The sequence below is a fragment of the Anastrepha ludens genome, chromosome 6, assembly GCF_028408465.1.
Source record: "Anastrepha ludens isolate Willacy chromosome 6, idAnaLude1.1, whole genome shotgun sequence".
In the NCBI taxonomy this organism is placed as follows: Eukaryota; Metazoa; Arthropoda; class Insecta; order Diptera; family Tephritidae; genus Anastrepha; species Anastrepha ludens.
The window spans coordinates 71453647-71476283 of record NC_071502.1 but is presented as its reverse complement, the minus strand read 5'-3'; the positions used below and the strand labels follow the sequence as shown (position 1 = coordinate 71476283).

At 37.2% G+C, this 22637-nt stretch overlaps 2 protein-coding genes across 2 annotated transcripts; one reads left to right on the top strand and one right to left on the bottom strand.

The window, feature by feature from the left end:
• Positions 1-7356: 7356 nt before the first annotated feature.
• On the top strand, positions 7357-8749 carry LOC128866778 (uncharacterized). Its single transcript, XM_054107759.1, has one exon. It carries the CDS (start codon positions 7504-7506, stop codon positions 7969-7971), a length of 468 nt encoding a protein of 155 aa, XP_053963734.1. The 5' UTR covers positions 7357-7503; the 3' UTR covers positions 7972-8749.
• Positions 8750-17420: 8671 nt separating this feature from the next.
• LOC128867107 (acanthoscurrin-1) lies at positions 17421-17813 on the bottom strand. The gene has a single exon (XM_054108207.1). The coding sequence runs from the start codon at positions 17811-17813 to the stop codon at positions 17421-17423; it is 393 nt and encodes a 130-aa protein (XP_053964182.1).
• Between the last annotated feature and the right edge of the window lie 4824 nt (positions 17814-22637).

Below are 22637 nucleotides of genomic sequence, written 5' to 3'. Positions count from 1 at the left end.
ATGCTGCAACAACGCTGTGAAGCGACGCCTCACGAACAACGTGAGGCACGACAGACGAAAGGACCCAGCAACAGTGGCACAACACAAGCTGATGTGAAGACTTTGGGTAGTCAGCTGATGGCGGGAGGTCAGCCAGCAAATCAGCTGCAATCGCTACCTGCCTTTGGTGGTGTTGTCAGCTCCATGCCATACGGTCGCTATGGCGGACTTTCCTATGGGGGCAGTGGCTATTCCGGCGGTCCAGGCCTGGGATTCATGGGTATGCCCCTTACCGGTGGACCAGCTATTGGAGCTGGCGCGGGTAATGGCGCGCTACAGCTGGGAAATTTAGGTGGTTTGGGTTATCCTGCCACAGCCAACTATGTGGGCAACAACCTACCACCCTTTCCACTAAATGCGCCAGATTTATTCACAAATTTCATGTTCAACGGTTTTCCACAGCTGCAAAATAATTTTGGACCCACTGCCGGTGGTGCAAATAATTTGGATAATATTGTGAATATGGCCAATTTGCAAAGTATTTCTGGAAGCGGCACGCCGACACCGCTGGCAGGTGCCCAAATGCAAACGCCGCAATTGCAGTTACAAGGACAAACTACGCAATTTCAGCCACAGCTAGGTGCCGCTTATCCCTTCCCCACGTCGTTCTTCGGTCAAATGGGCGGCTATGGGCCGGGTTTTCAAGCGTACCAATTGTTATAGTGGGGAAAAGGAGTTGGACGGCAATAGTAGTATTGGCGCAAGAAAGCAGAGGAGATAATGAAAAAACAATACTTCAACGCATGCAGCTTGCAATAATTTAATTTTATTTATTTATTTTTGAGATATGAACTTTTATATGCGAAAAATATCAAACAATAAATTATACAATTTTTCCTACACAAATGAAAATTAACATTTCACTATATCTCTTATTGCTCAACTTGTTAGCGTTTTAGCCACTCTGATAGCCGCCACCGCCGCCTACCACGGCTAATGGTCGTAGGCCACTCGCTAACTGCCCTGGCACCGCGCGATATACCGTATTAGCTTGCGGCCGTCCAACGCTCCCACCAACATTTTTATATACCGCTTGTGGGTGATTGGCTGAATATGCACCGCTAGGTCCACCACCGGCCCCAGCACCAGCACCAGCACCGACTGCATTCACCACAAAATCACTGCCCGGCGACGGCCGTCCACCAAACTTGAAACCACCGATGCCGCTGTAAGGTCGTGTGGCGTGAGCGCCGCCAGCTGGCGCATAAGCGAGACGAACATTTCCATTGCCATTGCCATTCACATTACCATTGCCATAACTATTTCCGCTGTTACTGCCACTAAGGCCAATGCCATTACTGTTAACACTGGCAACGTTGTTGTTGTTACCGCTGTAGGCTAGATTGGGCCGATAGCTGCCTGGTGTGCCATAACGTCCCGTCTGGCGAATGAAGCGTTGATGTGTTGCACCTAATCGCGCTTCCAAAGTCGGCAACAACAACAAAAGTAAGTAGAGAAACTTCATTTAATTGCCTTGATAATTTTAGTAGGCACAATACAATTTTGTCTCCAAGTTATCCAAATGTACTCGTAGAAAGCACTGTTGGCTGCGTTGCATGTTGCATGTGCTTTTATACTCTTCCCGATTCCTTTACCAGTTAAAAAAGGTGAAGTGAAAAATTTGCAAATGTCAACAGGATCAACCACTTACCCGAGGCTATACTAGTTGACCTACTTTGCCCAGTAACAAGTTGTTGCGAGTATCAGATTCATATATACATACATATGTATGCACGTAGCTGGTGTTATTTTTCTAGTTCTTGACAAATTCTCGGTTGTATTGCATAATCCAAGCATACCAGCCTCAGCAATCGTCCGTGGAAATGCTAAATGTTCTTAGTAATAAATCTTACATTTTGTTGCAAGTGATATATATATGTACATACATATGTACATATATACATGCGTGCATATTACCTGCAGGCGTCACTAGCATCTTTTTTAACTCTTATTTTTTCAGACTGTCTCCTTCACTCCTAAGCTTGCAGAGGAGTAGCACCCAACTCGTTTGAAATTTCAGTGTTACTTAACTATTTATTCAACCCAACAATGATGTAAACATATTCTTCTGGAAATGCAACAAACTTGTTCTGCCTTCATATATTTTCGTGAACTGCGCATATTTTGCATCTTTGAATGGCATCTTCGCTTCCAGTTATTTCTGTTTCCTACACTCATTTGTTACCTTTTTCAGAATTTTTTTATTTCCACAACAACAAACAAAAACAGCTTAAAGGCAATGCGGTTAGTAACTGAGTAACTGATTGCTTCTAATCTAATTTACAGTTTCGAGATATTTAATTGATTTTGATTCGCCGATCCGGAGTTAACTAAACTCTCTCCTCAAGCCACTTCAGCTGCATGGATGCGCTTGAGCGGCACTCAAACATGTGAGTTCCCTGACGTTATGTGTCTCAAATACAGTACATCAAAATAAATATCATATTTTATTTAATTTTTTTTTTAAACACACTTTTTTTATAAACCTCTTTTTCTTCAATTTGTGTGATCACAAAAAAAGTAGCCGCTCCCAAATCTTTTCATCTCAAGTGGCCTTAAAACTCTATTACACGGTCCTGCCTTTTGGCGGTATCAACGAAATACTGCATATAAATGGCAACAAACTATTTTTCGTAAAGGAGTATTCCCAAAGTTCTTTTCTTTACGCATACATTTCACTTCAAAGACAATCTTTGCAGTGATCGGGCATAATTAAATATGTAAATTTCATTAAACAGATATTTCCGTATTTAAAAAATTAGTAATTTTTATTGCGCAGAGCTAAAAAAAAGCTGGTGAGTAGAAAATTCAGTTATCTTTTTAATAATCTAAAAATGTGCTTGAATGAAACAGATTAGGTGAAACCACCTAAAGGTAGGCTGGGCATGTCACTAAAAATTTGTCTTCATTGTTGTCGTTTAACAGTCTATTTACTGAATAAATTTTAGAAATATGAATGAAACTCCAATCGATGTGGAAGATACATGTGAATACACATAAATAAGATTACGATTCTGAAGAGACGATGAAGGAATTGAACATAGTTTCGGTTCTGATACGCTCATCGATGATTGTCTAAGCTCGATGGATACTCTGATTAATGTTTGAAAATATAAATTCAGCCAGCGTGGCTCGATAGCACACGCCATTCATCGCAACGGCGCTCCTTCCTCATTTCAAAAGAAATAAGGACTGATGTTGCCGTCAGTGCTCTATGAACTATGCGAACATATCTATTTTTTTACAAAGTAAATTTTCACAAATTGGAATCGTTGTTCTGGTAATAAACGATTCATGTTGGCTTGCCAAACTTTACTGAACAGAAATGTCAACACAGTGTCAGCCATTCTCAGCTGTCAAACCATCGACATCGATAGTTCTCATGGATAGTTCTTATGCAGCTAAAAGAACACCGACTACGCAAATACACGGAGACACCCGATCTCAACTGCTGTACTTCCGAAGTGAAGTGGCTGAATTAATGTGTTTGCTTCATTCTGTCAAATATCATGGTCAAGGTGGACCATCATCGCATTCTGAATCACCTGCTTAAACACGATCATAACCGAAGAAAAAATTCCAACTAATGATGTTCGTTACTGGTGTAAATTGTTATTGGTGAAAACTGCTGGACCCATGCAGCAGAAAAATATGCAACGACATAAGTTCAACTTTTTTTTTCGAATTTCATAACCAAAAATAAAGTATATATATGAATTTATGCTCGATTGCAAATAAATTCAAAACAAGTAGAATGAATATTTTCCCCTATATCAGGTAAACTATAGATCTAATAAAAAAAATACACTTCGGATTCATTAATTTTGGCCAGAAATTAATATTACATAATTTTTTAAAACGATTAGAAAATAATATACATATTTGGGGGTTAAAAATATTTTTTCTCTAGTGGTCAACAATTTATTTATATGACATTTTATATAAAACATATTATTTGCCATACTAGCTCGTGTCTGAGGTTTTGTTTGTGTATAAAATTACACAGAAAATGTACAATAATGGCGCCTGCCGTAGCTGAATGAGTTAGTGCGCGACTACCATCCGTGCCGAATCGCCGGGCATGAAATAACGCTCGCCACTTGGCAAGCAATTGTACACCTCCAAGTGTATTTCTGCCATGAAAAAGCTCCTCATAAAAAACCATTTGCCATTCGGAGTCGGCTGAAAACCGCAGGCTCCTCGATTTGTGGAAGCACATCAAACCCTCACCACAAATAGGAGGGTTCAACAAACCCCCAGTGAAGGGTGTAAGCGTCAATTATATTCATATTTCTGTTTTTAATTAACAGTATTGTTATAATATATAACACATGGCCTGAAAAGTCCCGGGCCTAACACATAGATGGCACTAGTTTTATTGCATTCACCTCTTTTTCAGTTAGTATTAACCTTAAAAATACAGCCGTTAAACTTTCATGGTATTCTATTCATTAGTTCGCGAGTTATTGTGCTAAGAATGACACTCCTTTAGTTATTTTCAAAACAATAGATCAAAAATAATTTCGTATTTTAATTTTACACGACTTCTTTATGGGATAAATACCGTTCAAGCGAAGCAATGGCTTGAAAAGTGTTATGGACTCCGCTACATCAAAAAGAACCAACGCTGACTTCAAACATGGTCGTAGAGACACCGATGGATGATGCGCAATGTAGTCGACGTCCAAATGAGACGGTAACAGCAGAAAACATCAAAAAAATTCAAAAGCTGGGTCAGCTGACATTATCAAATATAAAAAAAACATGTTGGCTTTATATGGCATGAAAGAATGCTGGGCGTTACTTGGGGTCTATCACCCTCTCTGATGCATTGGTGCTACACAGCAGTAGTTAGACCGATATTGCTGTATGGAACCTTAGTATGGTGGACTGCGACAAAAAAACTGCCATACTTAATGCCGCTAGAAAGGATTCAACGACTCGCTGCTCTGTGCATAACAGGAGCGATGAAGACCACTCCAACGGCGGCGCTGGAAATGATACTCAGCATGCCACCTATTGACCTCATGGTGGAAAACCTGGCAGCGAAATCTGCGAGGAGGCTAATGGCTGCGGGGGTATTCACCTGAAGAACCTTCGGTCACAGCTCAATAAGAAAGTGGAGCTCAGGTGGCACGGACTACATGACTCCGTACTTTAATTGGGAGAGAAGGTTTCGCACTACAATTGAAGAGGAAGGATGGCACAAAGGCATGAAGCCTGGCCATAGAACTTTTCACATCTATACAGACGGCTCGAAAACTCCAGACGGAGTGGGAGCAGGTATTTACTGCTCAAAACTAGGAATAAGGCAGCCTATCAAGCTGCCAGACCACTGCAGTATTTTCCAGGCGGAAGTTTTTGCTGTGGGGAAGGCCGCGGAGCTAGCCTACACTAGAACAAGAAAGAACTCAACAATTAATATATACGTGGATAGTCAAGCAGCAATAAGAGCAATAAGCTCATATTGTATTAAGTCCCAAAATGTTCGACGGAGCAGGGAGGCCATAGAAAGGCTAGCCGGAAACAGTAGGCTTCATATCTAATAGGTACCTGGTCACAAAGGCATTATGGGGAACGAAATAGTAGATGAGATAGCAAAAAGTGCTGTGAGGCTACCATTTGAACAAGAGAACGACATACCAAAACCGCTAAACACAATATACAACGAAATGGACGACCACATGAAAAGGCAACTGGAAGCTAGGTGGACTAACCTGACCACATGCAAAACAGGAAAAGTCATGTGTAGAACTAACGACAAAAAACTGACTCCATTCGTACTTACGAAAGGAATGCAGAACTATCATAGGTATGCTAACAGGCCACAATCTATTGGCTGCATATGCGTACAAGATAGGGATTGCTAACACGGACAAATGCAGAAAATGCAGAGAGGATGTTGAGGAGACTTTAGAACACCTTCTGTGCGTTTGTCCGGCATTATTAAAAACGCGACTAAGATGCCTGGGAGCCCCATTGTTTGAGGGTCTGGAAGACGTCTCAAAAGCGGAGCTCCCAGCCCTACTTAGATTCGCCAAAAGCGCTGACATCCTACATGATGTCTACTTCAGGTATTCATAAAGGTCGGTCTCCATCGGGTATCGCTAGGGACCAAAAGGTCTATGCGTGGCTTATTGCCAACCAGACTAACCTAACCTAACCTATATGGCATGATCAAAAGAGCGGCGCTGGAATGATTGCGTTGTTCTTAATGGAAATTACGTTCATGAATAAAGCTAATTTTAACAAACAAAAAGTATTTCCTTTGTTAGGCCGCGATTTTTTCAGACCATGTGTTAGAGAACACTGTCAAAGAAAAAATTAAAAAAAAAATCAACGAGATATTTTAGCGACTTCAATATTACCTTTTGTTATGGTATACTAAAATGTATTCAGCTTTAAAACTGCATACGAAATGTCTTTCTAGAAACTCTAATTAATGACCAGGGAAGGCCATGGAAGTAAGGACGAATTACCTCGCGCTTACTGAACTTCTAAATACAATATTTTTCTAAGTGTACTTATCAGAACTAATATTACTACCAAGCATGAGATAATATATTAAGTACGTCATATTTGTCTGCTATCTGACATTCAAGAGTCTGACGGCTGGTGGTACCGGTTTGCTTTACTGCTAAGTAATTGCATAAAATAGAAATCACTTAAGCTGTTGATGCAGCCAACCAATGTCGCCGGAAAACAGTCAGTAAGCAAGAAAAGTGACTGGAGAAGAATATGAAATTATTAACACAAAATGAACCAGTTTTTAACAGTAAACAGTAAAAGCGATAAAAAATCCAGACGCCTAGTTTTACCCAGAAGGATGAAAGGACACATATATGAAATGAGTTTGTCAATCTGTGGCCAAGACGCCATAAATGTTCGAATATTGCCGTGCATTATCATTGCTACGTGATTACGGTAACGTCTAGGTATGAGAAGGATAAGACTGTTTCAACACTCAAGTAACTAATTCCAAATGGGGAAAGGCCATAACTCACTCATGTACTATATTTGTGAGTCATACAGCTGAAGCTCGACCGCACTGATGATTGTCTGACCTATTGCATTTGCAAGTATAAACATTTGAGGCAGTTATTGTTCCCTACCTGGCTTCAGTTGCAATAAAATAAGAGTAGTAAAAATAAAAAAGGCAAACGCGCACGCGCAGGTAGTTAGAGCCTGAAGAAAACAAACAAAATTGTTAAGTAAATATGTGTGTAGGAAAATAAATATTTGTAGCCAGTAAGACAGGAATATTCATTAACTCCCTTGATATACATGTCACCAGCTGTATAAGAACTCTAGCCGGCAGTTGGAAATGTAACAGTTGCTGATATGACTTCAAGGTAAACGCACGAATATTCGGTAATTCGCCGCACACGCAATCATTCGGTTTAAGTTAAGTCGAAGTTCTAACTGAAGTTCTAAAGTCATTGACGTATTTTGCATAAATTAGCAATGTTATATAAATCAATGTATACACTTGTGATATTCCTATATGTTTTGTGCTTGAATTACATCACCTCTGGCGCTGCATATCCCTGGCAAGCTCACCATGAAGGCTATGATGCTAGCCTAGACCCGGTCATATGGTCGCGTGCATTCGTCAAAGATAACATACGCAGATCCAGACAGTTTCCTGCGCTACCTCCATCGACTTCAATTGAAAATAATGAAATTCTATTAAATGATAGATGCCACGAATTTGTACAGCGTTTCATCGATTCGAATCACGCTGCAAGTGATATTTTGCGTGATGAAAAGCGACGTGCAGAGAATTCTTTCGGCCGACGCAGATCGGGTGTGCAGCTGGAAAGTGATTGGAATACAGCTGCCAGTTATAAGCGCCGATCAAGCAGTAAACGCGAATCCAACTTAAATCGTTCGAAGTTACAGCATAGAAGAAAACGCAATCACATACGTTAGACACGCACGAGTACATTTAGAATAAGATAGTTTGATTAGTTGTACTGAATTTCAGTATTGTGTATTTCAGCTTTATTTTTACTTAGTTTAAGTAATAGTTCGAACTAGTAATAAATACATATGTACTTTGGATGGTTAGAACCTTCTATTGTGCAAAAACAAGATTTTAAGCAAGCAGCTGCTAAACTTAACGAAGTGATATTAATTTTTTTGCGCAGTGTTAAGACCTCATGCACCTTACTCAGAAATTTTCGAGATCGCATTACGAGCCTGATGTCAATTTTTTGAAACTCAAAGTGGGTAAAATATGGAAAAAAATCATCGGGTGCGCTCGAAACTTGGCGCTCAGAGGTTTTTGAGGTCGCTGATTATGAATCTGATGTCAATTGTCCAAAATAAGGTTTCTGAAAGTTATTTACCACCAGAGATCAACACAAAGCTCCAGAGGAACTGAACACTGTTTAATATATATTTAGCTCAATTCTTTGTGCAGTAACTACGGGAGGAATGTTTATCAATTTATTCTATAAACATCACAACCGTTATTTCGAGTTAATTTTGTTATCTGTGAAAGCTTGAGTGCTAGATGTTTAACTTCTTCGGTTGTTTTCGAATCCACTAATTACGAATTTAATATTAGATTCAAAATTAGCGATTTTGAAGCGATTTCATGCAATTTTCAAAAATTGCTTTTCGATATTTAAACCACCACTTTGAGTTTTGTGAGCGCGATGCCTGGTTCTATCAAAGAACACTTAAAAAACGTAAATCAAATCTTTCATATTGATTTTATAAATTTTTAAAGAAAACTTTTACTTAGTTTGAAGTGCATTTATAAAGAAAACACTAATGAAGCTAGAAATCTTTCATTGAAGAGCGCACATAATTTTCTATGAGAGTAGTTGAAAACTTTAAAAAATCAATTGTTTCAACAGATATTTGCGCATTTAGTTAAGAAAATGTAATCTAGCTTTTAAGGAAAAATACCTACATACATATATTTTATATGGATGTATTTCTATTTATACAAAGATTTGTATTGTAGCATACCTATATTTTATAAATTATTAATGTATTTATTTCTAACTATAGGGTGGGCCGCGTAAAATTTGCTTTTTGAATCGGCTATAAAAAAAAACTAATCAATATTTTTTCAAACCATTTTTTTATTTTGAAGATTTAACATTGTCATTTATGAATGAAAAATAATATCGTTCAAATGGCTGCCACGACTGGCTTTACAGTAGGCCATTCGATCAACCCAATTTTTAAGCACATTTTCGATTGTTTGGGCTCCAATTTCATGAATGGCAACTTCGATTTCGTGTTTTAAAGCATCAATCGTCTCTGGTTGGTTCGCATAGCATTTATCCTTAACGGCTTCCCACAAAAAATTGTCCAACGGGCTTAAATCACAGCTCCGAGGCGGCCAATTGATTCGGTTTTCAAAAACGGTAGCCAAAAGTTCGAGTGTAACTTTGACAGCGTGACAAGTTGCACCGTCCTGTTGAAACCAAATGTCGTACATGTCATCCTCTTCAATTTTTGGAAACAACTCGTTGAGCATGTCACGGTAACGCTCGCCATTTACTGTAACCGCGGCTCCTCGCTCATTTTCGAAAAAAAAAAATGGCCCGATGATGCCGCCAGACCAAAAACCGCACCAAACAGTGACTCGTTGTGGATGCATTTGCTTCTCTACAGTAACGTGTGGATTTTCTGAGCCCCAAATCCGACAATTTTGCTTATTGACGTAGCCACCGATGTGAAAATGAGCTTCATAAGAAAATATGATTTTTCGGTAAAAATGCTCATCTTCGGTCAAACGATTTTGTGCCCATTGAGCGAACCGAACACGCATTGGATGGTCATTAGGCTTCAGTTCTTGCACCAATTGAACTTTGTAAGCTTTCCTACCGAGGTCTTTATGCAAAATTTTCCTCAAAGAAGGGCGTGAAATGTTCAATTCTTGAGAACGATGACGAGTTGAGGTTGTTGGTTGTTCACACACATTTTCGGCTACAGCAGCAATGATTTCGGGTGTACGCACTGTAGGAGCACGTTCACGTGTTGTTTTATCCATTAACGGTCCACTTTCCCGAACACGATTAACAAATTGATCCACAGACTGTCTTGTTGGCAAATATTTTTTTTGGAATTTTATTTTTTCAAATTTCTCACAGTTTGAGTAGCAGACTCACCACTTTGGAAATAGGTTTTCAATATTTCCCAATTTTGTTCAAGCGTAAACCTTTATGTAAATTATGAACACATTTGACATGTCATTTGTGTTACCATTCTCAAAAAAATAGGTGGTTCAAAAAGCAATTCATTATTCATTAAATTTAAAATAAAAAAATTACTGAACGTACATAGATAAAAAATGTATTAATAAAGCGCGTAAAGAAGGCAAAAATATCTGCAGGGATAAAAACATTTATGGAGGCCTCGAGAAGTGGCACTAGGTACAAACCCTATCATAAATTTTGATTGCAGTTTACGGGTATATTCAATAACGCATTATAATGCGCAACGTACTTTTGCAGTGTTGGCAATGCGTTCAGAAATGCAAATATGACAGTACTGCAAATGCATCGCGTTCCAAAACGCCTTTTTTGTATCAAACGTCGCACATTATTTGCAGGAAAAATTTTAATACTGCCAATCTATCAATTGCAACACTTGTCACATTGGCAGTGCTGCCAGCGCTGCAATTACTGCGCATTTATAATGCGTTTCTGAATATACCCTACGTTAGAGTGCGGAAGTAGGTGTTAGTGCATTGATGAGTCGGAAATAAGACAGAAGAACTACAATGCTGGAATTACTTTCGGTCGAAAGAACGTACAAAGAGAATACTCAGATGGTTGCAATAGATATATATATTTAATTGGCGCTTATACCCTTTTTGGGTGTTTGGCCGAGCTCCTTCTATTTGTGGCGTGCATCTTGATGTTACTCCACAAATGAGAGGTTTGGATACAAAAACAAAAAAACGCCAGTTTGTAATATGACCAAAACTTTACTTGGTTTGGCTTCAGATCCGTTCAAAAAGCACGGAAGACTATAGCTTCTTCACTGCTGCAGAGTGCGATATTTAAACAATCAAGGCGGACAGATTTACTCAAAAATCACGCAAAATAAGAAAACAAAATTATAAGCAATATATTCAATAAAACGTATAATCAGAAATATTAGCTTTAATGGTTTCACATCTTCGAGTCGTATTTTGTGTTAATTTCTGCGCAAGTTATGGAGGTACTTGATAACTATTTGATCGTCTATTTGAAGACAAATCCAAAATTTCAATCCCATTTTGCTGTTTCCCCCTACATAACTCCGGCGTCGTTATCAAGCATCGAGATCGTTACCTTCCTTTTAATGAACTTTTTTCTGATCGAGATTATCAGGTTTTTGGGTATCTAGTTCAACTACACGTCAGCATACAATGTCCTCTGGCAACTTGTTCTGAAATTAACATCTCCTCATATCAAATTTACATGTTTTTTTCAACTGTTCAACTGTGGGCTCTCTGTACGTTAAAAGGAAAGTAGTTATTAGTGGAAAGCAGTAAATTTTACTACAACATATCCAGTGAAAATAGTTCTGAAAGTGATTAGTATTTATTTACTTGAAAATTCCAAAAACAATGTACGTATACGTGTATAGATCTAAAATCGAACTGATTAGTTATAGTAAATTAAAAAAGAGGTTGTCTGTAAAGTCGGTTTACTGACGATAGTTTAACGTGATAACGTCATAAGAAAATACTGATTGAATGGTTGCATTTTTCAAAAGAAAATTTTAATTTTATTTGTTTGATAGGTATTTTCTATGGATATAGAGAATGAGTTAACATTAACATAACATAATATAACATAACATAGCACAACACAACACAACACAACACAACACAACACAACACAACACAACACAACACAACACAACACAACACAACACAACACAACACAACACAACACAACACAACACAACACAACACAACACAACACAACACAACACAACACAACACAACACAACACAACACAACACAACACAACACAACACAACACAACACAACACAACACAACACAACACAACACAACACAACACAACACAACACAACACAACACAACACAACACAACACAACACAACACAACACAACACAACACAACACAACACAACACAACACAACACAACACAACACAACACAACACAACACAACACAACACAACACAACACAACACAACACAACACAACACAACACAACACAACACAACACAACACAACACAACATAACATAACATAACATAACATAACATAACATAACATAACATAACATAACATAACATAACATAACATAACATAACATAACATAACATAACATAACATAACATAACATAACATAACATAACATAACATAACATAACATAACATAACATAACATAACATAACATAACATAACATAACATAACATAACATAACATAACATAACATAACATAACATAACATAACATAACATAACATAACATAACATAACATAACATAACATAACATAACATAACATAACATAACATAACATAACATAACATAACATAACATAACATAACATAACATAACATAACATAACATAACATAACATAACATAACATAACATAACATAACATAACATAACATAACATAACATAACATAACATATCATAAAGCATTCACCAACAGCTTTCATTTGATACCCATATTGTACATACACAACCAAAGGTTACCCGGGTCCACGTTTTGACCTATATCTCGAGACCCTATCTACCAATAGGTATTCAAACTATACGGAAATCATCTTCAATACCTACTTAACAATGTGTGTAAGTTTGGTTTAATTCGGTTCAAAGACACGGCGGGTCCACGTTTTGGCATATATTTCGAGACCCTAGTCATCAATAGGTATGAAAATTACCCCGTATTAAAGCACTTATCAACAGCTTTCATTTGATATCCATATTGTACAAACACATTCTAGGGTCCACGTTTTGGTCTCTATCTCGAGACCCTAGTCACGGAGCGGAGGGAAATACTCTGAACTAAAGCATTCACCAACAGCTTCCATTTGATACCCATATTGTACATACACATCCGAAGGTTACCCGGGTCCACGTTTTGACCTATATCTCTAGCCCTATTTCCAAAATAAAATATAATCCATGTTACTCGTGGATGATGTAGCTTTCGAATGGTGAAAGAATTTTTAAAATCGGGCCAGTAGTTTTGAGCCTCTTCATTACAAACAAACAAAGTTTTCCTCTTTATAATATTAGTATAGACAACATATCTTATAAGGTATATGGTAAATATTACCATACATTTTTTCCTTCATATATAATAAAAAAATTAATAATTATAACATTAAAACAACAGGTATTATTAACAAACTTGGTTTTATTTTAAATTCTTCAAGTGAATCAAATTAATAATAATCAATAAGAAGGCATATGCAAATACAAATACGTGAATTTATATATGTACATATGCGCATATACATACCTACATATATACGCTCACTTAAGTAGGAGAGAGCAAGATGTCGAACGTTGCCGTTCGTTTGCTTTGTTTGCTTTGTCGTTCGTTCCGCGCTTTCGCTTGCAGTTCATGCAATGCAATGAGCAAGGTAACGACAAATGAGCAAGGTAACGGCAATGAGCAAGGTAACACTAAAGAGCAAGGTAACACTAATGAGCAAGGTAACACTAAAGAGCAAGGTAACACTAAAGAGCAAGGTAACACTAATGAGCAAGGTAACTACATAAGAGCAAGGTAACACTAAAGAGCAAGGTAACACTAATGAGCAAGGTAACACTAATGAGCAAGGTAACACTAAAGAGCAAGGTAACACTAATGAGCAAGGTAACACTAAAGAGCAAGGTAACTACATATGAGCAAGGTAACACTAAAGAGCAAGGTAACACTAATGAGCAAGGTAACTACATAAGAGCAAGGTAACACTAAAGAGCAAGGTAACACTAATGAGCAAGGTAACACTAATGAGCAAGGTAACACTAAAGAGCAAGGTAACACTAATGAGCAAGGTAACACTAAAGAGCAAGGTAACAATAATGAGCAAGGTAACACTAATGAGCAAGGTAACTACATAAGAGCAAGGTAACACTAAAGAGCAAGGTAACACTAATGAGCAAGGTAACACTAATGAGCAAGGTAACACTAAAGAGCAAGGTAACACTAATGAGCAAGGTAACACTAAAGAGCAAGGTAACAATAATGAGCAAGGTAACACTAATGAGCAAGGTAACGACACATTTTTTCGTGCGTGCAGCCTGTTAAATCGAATTATAAGACGTTATCACGTCAAAAAAATGTCTTGTAAGTGGAATAGTTTTTTTAGCAGAACACAAAATTGCGAAAGCGTTGGGAATTTAAGTGCGTAAATGGTCCTATACATTTACATTTTGCAGATATACCTCCATGTATGACCGCCGTCCATTTACAATTAATCATCGAAATATCTATCAACGGATTCTCTTCATATTATAAATTTATATTATAGCCTAGATAGATGGTGATGTTAATTGGGATTAACGACTTAATTCAGAATTATTTCAGAAATTAAGTGCAACTAATTCGGATTGACAACTAGCTTAATTCTCTTAATTTAAGCGAATTAGGGGAATTTCCGATGGCAATATTGCATATGACAGTTAATACCTTTTGTTAATGAAAAATAATGAAACTATTAAAGACAAGAACAAGAAAGACTGGATGCAATGCTAGTCTGCACTAACACGAGCTACTTGACGGTTTGACGAAAATGTAAAAAAAATAATTAGAAAAAATAGAATATTTATTATAATTATTTGATTTTTCGTCTATTATCTTTAACTTCCAACTAGTTGTAAAATGCGACAATGGGAAATGTATAACTAAGCAATTCATAAAGAGTCGGTCACACTTTAACTGTAGTATCTTTCCAAGGTTACCACATTGAACAACTTGCCTTCTTTAGGAAGAATATATAAATTAGACGTGGTAATTAAAAATGATTTAGAAAAATTATTTTGAATGAGAAGTTTTATTTTTAGAAAAACCCCTCAGAAGGTAACGGCAAACTCCCAAAATTCCGTTCGGAGTCCGCTTAAAGCTGTGAGTCCCTCCATTTGAGGAAAAACATCAAGACGTACACCACAAATAGGGTATATGTATGTATAATTGGCGCTTATACCCTTATATATGTATATACATATATTCATTATGAAAACTATTTAAACCAGGTTTAACCATTAAATAACAACTATTATCATTTTTAAAGACATATTTGCTATTTTATTTAATAAACTAATAATAATAAAAAAACTCATTTAACCTTTTTTGCATTCTTTACGTGGAAAATGGGAAAAAGATTTGTATCTATGCGATATTAAACTCGAAATGGTTGGAAATAAAAACAAACATTTTTTCACGAACTTACCTGTAAAATTTTACTTCTATCACCAATTTAGAGAGAAAGTTTTACTTTACGAAACAGCAACAAAAGAAAGAATAAGTGTTGTCAACTGTTAAAATGTATGACCCAACAGAAGAAAACTAAACTTCCTGGTTGTAAGGCCGTGTTTTCAGTTATAAACAACAACGCGCATTTAAGGGTTAAATACCGCTTGGTCAAAAATTGAACAAAATAAAAAGTCCGCACACAATTTTTTTTATTTGGAGTACTTTCGAAATGCGTGCATACCTTTAAAAGTATTGTACGTTTATTAGAAAACATCACATTAGTCAGGGTATGAAGGGTACTAAGGAGAGTTGCCGGCCAGGCCCGACGAGAGGTGGGGGGATCGGGTACTTTTTCCCCCGGGCCCGGAGTTTTCAGAGGAGCCCGGACTCGAGGGTAATTCCAAGAAATTTCCTGCTTGAAAAAATATAGTAAATAATACTTCTACCAGAGTTTCGTCACAGACTTTTTTTGGTGTCACCATATCGAATGTTATGATTACGATTACGAAGAATAAATATAATATCGTGATACAAAAGTGTATATTAATGAGCTCTTATTAAAATGGAACATTTACTGATTTATAAGGTAATTAATAATTATAGTGATGATTAGAAGAAATCTCAATTGAGATGTGTCACTTGAAGAGTGTATACAAGGCGAATTTTACTGGAAATTCGGAATGTTGTATGCATCCGTTCGACTTGTTGTATGCCATCACAGCTAAAAACTTGGATACTGTGTTCCCGAACATCTGCATTGCTTTGCGAATATTCTGCACCCTGCCAGTATCGGTTGCCGGCGCCGAAAGATCGTTCAGCGCTTTATCAAGGATCAAAGACTACCATCGTTCTTGTTCAACTCAGAGTCGAGTAACAGGATTGGCAACTTTGTATTTGGAATCTGAGTTAGCAAGAAAACTCGACTTCGATGACATTATAAGAGCTTTTGCCTCAGCTAAAGCAAGAAAAGCAAAATTCTAAGCATCGTGTCAGCCATTTTCAAATATTTGTAAGGCTCACAAAATGAATAAAAAATTTTAACTTTTTTCAGCTGATTTTTTTATTTCAGATCTGCTGAAGAGTTTTCTAAAATTCATTTTAATCAATATTTCATAATTAATTCTATCAAAAATTGTATCAATGAGGTTTTCAATGTTTACAACATAATCGCATTTTGATAAATAAAAAAAATTTGAAGGGGCCCGCATCTCAAGTTTCCCCCGGGGCCCGAATACTCTCTCCACGGCCCTGTTGCCGGCACTGCAATAAAATTTATCTGGCCCATTTTTTAAAATAGTTATTTACTGTAACACTCATCACTTCAACAGTCCTTAAGTTAAGACAATGCTAGTGTGCTTTGAAGTGCATCTATGGGTTACACCGCTTCTTCATGTATAGCTTGTAAACAGTGTTTTTTATAAAATAAATTACAAAAACGTTTATTTATAAATTAGGCGTCCATTTATCTTCTTTAATGTATTATGTAAAGACTCCACATCGTTTACCTGTTAATTAACTGAAATTTCCTGTGTACAATTTTGGTTTTGTCGCGCTACTTAAGCTGCCACACCCTACATTTTGTTAACTTTAGTCCTAAAACTGCCACCAATATTTCTATGTGTTTATCACCTCAAGAAAAAATCCGCAACAACACACGTTTTTACTGGATAGATATTCTACCGGAATCCACAACAATGTTAACATTTTTGCAAAAACACGTTTTTTGACACCTCGCTATTTAAGAGGAAGTAAGTATTACCATTTTCAACACGATTTCGTTACAATTTTCTTCGCTTTATTAAATTGTATTTCACATACAAAAATTAGTTACTACTAGTATTTAATATAAAATTTGGTATACACTGGGCGCCTAAGATATATCTATATGTAGGTATTTGCACTTTAAAGATCGTAATAGTCCTGTCTATTACTTCTGCTCTTCCTCTTCTCAGCTGCTCTACCAGAATTTACCGAAATAAGGCTTGAAACCACCTCCAAATCCACCACCCAATCCCTTAAAACTGCCAAGTCCACCTAGTCCACCAAATCCTCCAAGTCCACCAAGACCTCCTAAGCCTTTTAAGCCACCTAGTCCACCTAATCCACCGAATCCGCCTAGTCCGTGACCACCAAGCAGCAAACCTAAACCACGTGTTGACCTCGTCACATTGCCCTCTTTCGTCCCATCCACCGAAGATTCATCTGCATTTTCAATATCCAAAAGACTCACAGGTGATACATTTGTTACTTCCACAACTGGCACTTCCACTGCCACAGGAACGGCATACGTTTGGCTGGCAAAGCAGGCAAATACGACCACAAGAAGTGCGCAAATTATTGGTGATTTCATTTTTAATTTTATGTTGTTTTTGATTTTTAAGTCTTATGTTATATAACAATTCTTCAATTTTACGTAGCTGCCAATCGAATTTGCTTAAGTTCAAATGCCCAGCTCGTTTGTGTCCGTGTAAGACCCTTGATCTCTTACGTCGAATGTAATTTTGTTGCTCTGAAAGTGCGTGACGGCTTTTTATATGGCGCTAATCGCCTATCAACTTCTGAAAAATTACTTTCTTAGATCAGTTTCCAACTTCCAATGCTGTTAACCGGCACGTGCATACACACACATATGCATGGGCACATATGCTAAGACTATTTGCATACGAGTATTAGCACAAGCGCTCGCAACATTTCCATACATGAAAATTCAGTTGCCACGGTGGATTGGCATACCGCGTGCATAGCCGCCAAACTTAAGCGATAATCGCCAAATTAAATATTTGAGGACTCTTAGTCAGAAAATAATTGTTAAAGAGCAGAAGATTTACTTTCATTCATTGGCACAGGCAAACATAACCGCCTATGTGGAATATTATACGTACATATGTACATAAGTAGACACATACATATGTATGTATGTACTCACGCATTCGCATTTTTCTCCACAGTTCATTGATTGCGCTTAAGCCCTTCCAGGGTGCTGGCAATAAGTTGTGGTTTACTCGTAGTTTAGTTAAGGGGCATTCACAATGCTTTGTTACTCGTTCTTCAATTATTTTTTCTCCGACCATTTTGATTTTGTAAAACTATCTTAATATCGGTCTATTGAGTAAAAAATTATTGTGCTGAAAAGTTTAAAAAATTGTATGGTAGTGGTAACATCCTGGTCAGCTCAATATATTATATTTCAGTTTTCAAATACATATGTACAGGGTGGGCCATATAGCGTTTGCTTTTTGAACCACCTATTTTTTGAGAATGGTAACACAAATGACATGTCAATTGTGTTCATAATATATTTAAAGGTTTGACATTTACGAAATGGGACGCTATACGCTTGAACAAAATTGGGAAATATTGAAAACCTATTTCCAAAGTGGTGAGTCTTCTTCTTCTTCCGCGGTTACAGTAAATGGCGAGCGTTAGCGTGACATGCTCAACGAGTTTTTGTTTCCAAAAATTGAAGAGGATGACATGGACGACATTTGCTTTCAACAGGACGGTGCAACTTGTCACACTGCCAAAGTTACACTCCAACTTTTGGCTACCATTTTTGAAAACCGAATCAATTAGCCGCCTCGGAGCTGTGATTTAAGCCCGTTGGACTATTTTTTGTTCGGAGCCGTTAAGGACAAATGCTATGCTAACCAGCTAGAGACGATTGATGCTTTAAAATACGAAATCGAAGTTGCCATTCATGAAATTGGAGCCCAAACAATCGAAAATGTGCTTTAAAATTGGGTTGATCGAATGGCCTACTGTAAAACCAGTCGTGGCAGTCATTCGAACGATATTATTTTTCACTCATAAGTGACAATGTTCAGTCTTCAAAACAAAAAAAAATTTTGAAAAAATATTGATTAGTTTTGTTTTTATAGCCGATTCAAAAACCACATTTTACATGGCCCACCCTATATTTATAATAAGTCTTTCAAGTACGAGTTTTTTGCTCAGTACAGTTTTGGTTTGGCAGCTGTCACAGTTCGATGGCATCTCTTTTGACAGTTGATAAGTTGAAAATGTACAATTTACAAAAATTAGTTCGATATCGGATATTTAGATTACTTTTTTATCCATTATGGACGTTATGAATATTGGTATGGCAGTGTGGCCAACGGAACTATCAAATGAACGCAAATGGAATTCTGAAGCAATTCGAGCACCAAGATTGCGCAGTTAAAGCCTTTCTTTGTCTGCCATAATAAATGCCTTCGAAATTTCACCAAAAGAATCAACCTCAGTCAGCGCGTACGCGCAGGGCATTTGGAAGATGTCATTTATCATTCACAAACTCAAATAGAAAACCAAAATTTGAGCTTGAAAGATCTAGTATCACATTATTCACAAGAATGATCGAACATAAGGTGGCGCTGATTGAAGTCGAAAACGGAACGTAACTTAACATATGTGTTGAAGAGGTCTATGGGAGAACTAAGAAGAAAGTGTTGAAGTATTGTAGCAAAAATATGTGTGTAAACAAAAATGGAAAGTGAAGTTAGGTTAATACAAGCAAGGAGCATAATAGGAGAGAAAACAAAAAGAAAGTGGTTCATGAAAAAAAGGTTTAACAAACGTCCCAGTTCAATTTTGCGAATATGAAAGACATGCAAATCCTTCTATTTCGCACTGGAAAATCCTTACAAGTAAATATATACACTGAAGAGCAAAACTGTAACAAAATGTAATACTTTCTATTTCAACACATTTTTTTTTAGACATGTTTTAACAAATCAAATATTTTTTTTGCATAACTTTATTGGCATGTATGTACTCTCTCTCTCAAACCGGTTTGGTGTCAATGCAACAACAACAACACTAGTAGCAAGCAATAATGCAAATAAAGACAAATGTTACAGTTTTGCACTCACTCTTAATTTTCAAATTTTCCGTTATTTTTCTCGTAATTATATATTTGGTGGATTTTTAATTATTATAAACGTGACCGTGAATAAGACAAAATGTTAAATCGGGAAGTACAACGCCAAATAATTGATTTGCTGAAGAAGGGCGAGTCTATAAGAAAAATAGCTAAAAAATTCGAAGTGAGCCACATGGCTGTGCAAAGGCTGCGGAAAAATGTACCAGACGCTGTTCCCAGTAACAAAGGAGGCCGGCCAAGGAAGATAAGCGACCGCGATGCCCGCCATCTGGCAAATTTGGTAACAAGCAGCAAGGCGGTCACTCCCAAAGAAGCACTAAAGATGCTGGATATTGATGCCAGTCAGTGGACAGCCAGGCGCAGCCTGTCAAAACTGGGGCTAAAAGCAGCGGAGAAGAAAACCAAGCCAATGCTGACAAAAAGACATGTGCGGTTGAGGCGGGATTTTGTTGCGGCTCACCAAAGCTGGACAGTTGAAGATTGGGATCAGGTACGTCTTTATAAATGGATTATAAAAGACCTTTTTTCATAAAATTTCAAAACGATTGCAGGTTATTTGGTCTGATGAAACCAAAATCAATCGATTTCAGTCAGATGGTCGGGCCTGGTATTGGGTTAAAGACCCAAATGCAGTCCAGCCACATCACATCAAGCAGACAGTAAAACATGGTGGTGGCTCCATTATGGTGTGGGGCTGCATTTCCAAAAATGGTGTGGCTCCTTTAGTACGAATAGACGGTATAATGCGGAAAGAGGAATACCTGGCCATATTGCAACAAAATCTGCCGGGTGTAGTGGAAAGTATGGGTCTTGCTGCTGAAAAAGTAATTTTTCAGCAAGACAATGACCCTAAGCACACCGCACATGTTGTACGAAATTGGATGCAACGCCAAAAATTTCGTAACTTGAAGTGGCCTCCACAATCACCGGACATGAACCCAATCGAAAATTTATGGAGTCATGTAAAATCGAAGCTTGCCGAATATTCAAGTCCGCCCAGTGGAGTTAATGAGCTGTGGGAGCGAACACGCGATGTATGGGATGCTATTCCGACTGACTTTGTCTTGAGGTATACACGAAGTATGCCCAATCGTATCCACGAGCTGAAAAAATCCAAAGGATATTGGACATCTTATTAATATTTATTTTATTTATTGTAAAAAATAAAAAATGGGTTGAGTGCAAAACTGTAACATTTGTCTTTATTTGCATTATTGCTTGCTACTAGTGTTGTTGTTGTTGCATTGACACCAAACCGGTTTGAGAGAGAGAGTACATACATGCCAATAAAGTTATGCAAAAAAAATATTTGATTTGTTAAAACATGTCTAAAAAAAAATGTGTTGAAATAGAAAGTATTACATTTTGTTACAGTTTTGCTCTTCAGTGTATATAAAAGAAATCCATTTTTCTCGATAGATGGCTGTAGTGATCGATTTCTCATAACGTATCGATCAAACAATTTAAAGAGCATGCTCCTTGCCAAGGGGACATTTATTCACAAAAATTATTTTGCTATTGTTCCATTCAGTTGTACGTCACAGGGTGTTAGCAATGCAAGTTCGGTACATTTTAGAGTTTTTCTTTGATAGACACGAAAATACAAGCCAGGCCGCTGAAATTGTGAATGGGGCTTATGGTGTCGATACTGCAACAGCTATTTACGTGCAATTTTGGTTTCATTGATTCCATTCAGACATTTTTGATGTTAAAAAATGTCGATAAAATCACAGAAATAATGGAAGTTGATCGGCACCGTCCAGCAGCTACAGATCGATCATAAAACAGTTTTAAGCCATTTGCGCAAAAATAATGGATGGAATAATTTCCTTTAACTCGGACTTTCTTTTAATGAAATGGCGGAGAAATGTCGACTTTCTCTTAAAATAAAATGTCACTTTGTGCCCTCAATGTCCCCTTGCTTGCAAGTTTTTTGGGTGCAAAAACGGCAAAACGTGATATTTGGCACGGTTGAGAGAATACAGAACTAAAAAGTAATGAAACGGTTATGAATACCACTTTTTACTGCTAATACCTTATATTTCATCATATATAAATTACCCGTTTACTTCCCAAGTAAACTTGCGCATTTGCTAAAATTTTTGTTGCTATTTTTATCGCCATTCAATATAGATTGATACTGTTATTTGGACGTGCTGATAATTTACTGTGAAATTCGGTTGAAGTTAATTTCATTTAGTATCATTTTATTTATTAACCACGCATAGCAAATACATTTGTTTTCTTTTGTATAAAAACATCAATCCCTGACAGGGTTGCTATACATACATACGC

Bases quoted from the DNA above. Each gene is read 5' to 3' on its own strand.
- LOC128866778 (XM_054107759.1), top strand. From the start codon at position 7,504: ATGTTATATAAATCAATGTATACACTTGTGATATTCCTATATGTTTTG.
- LOC128867107 (XM_054108207.1), bottom strand. From the start codon at position 17,813: ATGAAATCACCAATAATTTGCGCACTTCTTGTGGTCGTATTTGCCTGC.